General features: G+C 40.2%; 1 protein-coding gene across 1 annotated transcript; it reads left to right on the forward strand.

Moving 5' to 3' along the window:
* The first annotated feature begins 1,456 nt into the window (after nt 1–1,456).
* On the forward strand, nt 1,457–2,515 carry LOC141613535 (uncharacterized). The gene has a single exon (XM_074432273.1). It carries the CDS (start codon nt 1,457–1,459, stop codon nt 2,513–2,515), a length of 1,059 nt encoding a protein of 352 aa, XP_074288374.1.
* Nucleotides 2,516–2,828: the final 313 nt, after the last annotated feature.

Here is a 2,828-nt window from a genome sequence, read left to right on the forward strand (position 1 = left end):
CATGGACTTAAAGCCCCTGATCATTAATAGGATACCCGCGGGAGTGGATTTGGTTGTTGTTCAAGGACACCAACTACAAACTAGGTAGGGAGGCACTTGAGATTACATATCCCCCATTCACGAACCCGGAAGGCAGGCGTTTAGCACCTTAGAGACGTTTTTCCCTTGCTTGTAACTTGGTAACTTGTCGTTGAGATTTATGAGCGTAAACGTGGCATGTCGATGGATTCAAGGGCTTAGGCTTTTTCTTTATTTGATTTAACGCTCTATTTTCATCTGCTTGCTAGCTAGTATTTTAGAGTTATTGGCTTATTGCATTGTTATTTGCTTAGTTTAAATTATTAGTTAAACAATCATTCTTGTTGTTCGACTTAGTTAAATGTGTAGGCTTGAACCAAGTCTAGACCTGGCAAATCGGGTCAACGGGTCGGGTTCGGGTCGGGCCAATTCGGATCGAGTCATTTCGGGTTTCTAAAATATTCGGGTTAGTTCGGGTCGGGTCATTTCGGATTTACGGGTTTGTTTCGGGTTTGTTGGTCGGGTTGTTTCGTGTCAAGCTGATCGGGTCATTTCGCGTCCGGTCATTTTCGGGTCAATGATTAAGAAGGAAAAAGGCATTTCAAGTCTTTTGGGGCCAATTAAAGTTATGTTTTGTCGGGTCATTTTCGGGTTGGGTAGTTTCGGGTCGGGTCATTTGGATTCGGGTTAATACGGGTCTATGAAAGCTCTGGTCATTTTCGGGTCAGGTCGGGTTAATTCGAGTTTCGGGTGTCATTCGGGTGCGGCAGTTCGGCTCAATTTCGGGTCTCAGGTAAGCCTTTTCGGGTCGAGTCAATCAAGTCGGGTTGATTTTGCCATTTCTAGAACGAACTAGTAATATCGTACGCTTGGTGTATTTTATAACTCAACGACGACATCTTAGCTACAATTAATTCAATTGACAATATCTTAAAATTTTTGCATGAGTTAGAAACTATAAGCCTTTTTAACTCTAGAAAAATAATATAGAGTTTAAATCTTAGTCCATATTATTTTTCATCTCCAAACCTACTCTAGAGTTTATACCATTATTTCTTTATTCTAGTTATTTGTTTATTTATTTATCTTTAATTAGAATATCCTTTATAAAGAATTACTCATTTTCCTCATTGCAAACGCTTTTCTATACCAAAAACTTGAGTGCGTGGGCAGAGATATAAATCCATAGCATGTGCAATGTTTTATTTAGACCATAAAAATGCACCAACTGAGGTGATGAATTGATATACGCTTATGTAATTGAAGCCACAAATAGTACCATATATAATTTCTATCTTATACTTTCTTTGTGCCAGTCATTAATTTGTCTATTCCATTTTAAAGTGTCTCCGTTATTTGTTTATCTTTCTATTTTAGAAATGCATTTAATGAGCAATTAAAACCCCCGCACTTAATTAATTTAGTATACTTATTAAGAATGCCTTTTTGGCCGTTTACTAAGAATGGAACTTTTACGGTTAAGAGTGGATACAGACTTATTTTTCATAGCTACATGGCCGCAAGAAGTTCCATTAAAGACAGGTCAAGAATAAATGATAGAGGGAGAGAGTTCTGTAGGAAAACGTTATGGAACTTACCCGTTCCAGCGGTTTGGAAAATCCTTATCTGGAAGATTATCGTAAAGGCTTTGCCTATTGGTAGTGAGTTTCAGAAACGTAAGCTTGACATCGAACCTTTCTGTGGCATGTGTGGAGGGGGTCAGAAATGCGTGGAATCCATGGAACATCTCTTTCGCGATTGTAGTCTTGTTCAAAGGCTATGGGCGGCCTCGGAGTTGGGAATCCGGGTGGAGAGTGCCGAGGGGCTCTCGGTCACTGAATGGATTTATGACTGGATGCGCTACTTCTCAAAAAATGAAGGGGGCGAGGACAAGATGATTACTTTTGTGGCCATCCTGTGGGGTGTGTGGTCGTTAAGAAATAGGGTTATTTTTCAGGATTTGGATCTAAACCCGTTTACAATTACGTGGTGTTTCTTTAGTTCAATCCGGAAAAATGTTCAGGTGCTATGTAGCTCCCATCTTACACAACAACCCCTATCAAAGCTCCAAAGCTCTGAGGAAGGCTCGTCACAAGAGGACCGTGAGGCCATTCGCAATGGTCATCCCGTCAATCTCATTGGAAACCACAACGCTTGTGGGGTGGTTAGGATCAAAGTGGATGCTAGCTGGTTACGGAACTTTGAACCGGCGGTCGGTTGGATTGCTTTCGATCATGCAGGCAAGGAAATAACGAGGAGACAAGTGCATACCAGGGCTGAATCGGCATTACAAGCAGAAGCACTCGGAGTCAGAGACGTTTTGTCATGGGCGCAAGAACAGAGAATACTCCATGTTGCTGTTTTGTCTGACTGTTTACAGTTGATCAATCAGGTAGCGGGGATTGATAAGGAAGATCATATGATTGCCGGTATCCTGGAGGATGTTCGTGATCGTTTTAGTTTTTTTTCATTTTTTGAGTCTAAGTTTTATTCCTAGGAGTCTTAACATTATAGCGCATGGTTTGGCTAAACAAGCCCTGCGATTGTAGAACCCTTATTTTACAGCTGTCAAAAAAAAAAAAAGTATACTTATTATCATATAATTGGTTATCTCCTATTTCCTTGATTTTTGTGCCAAAATTAAAAGCAACCAAATGAACTCTGACAGAAGGGGAGTATGTGTATAACCTCTATAGTGCTAGTACTGTCGACATATACAGTATAATGAATAATGTATCACAGTATGTGAAGCATTACACATGCGTATATATAATAAAAGAGCCCCTATTGGTCAGCCATGCAGGAAGCAA

Source organism: Silene latifolia, chromosome 11 (assembly GCF_048544455.1).
Source record: "Silene latifolia isolate original U9 population chromosome 11, ASM4854445v1, whole genome shotgun sequence".
Classification (NCBI taxonomy): Eukaryota; Viridiplantae; Streptophyta; class Magnoliopsida; order Caryophyllales; family Caryophyllaceae; genus Silene; species Silene latifolia.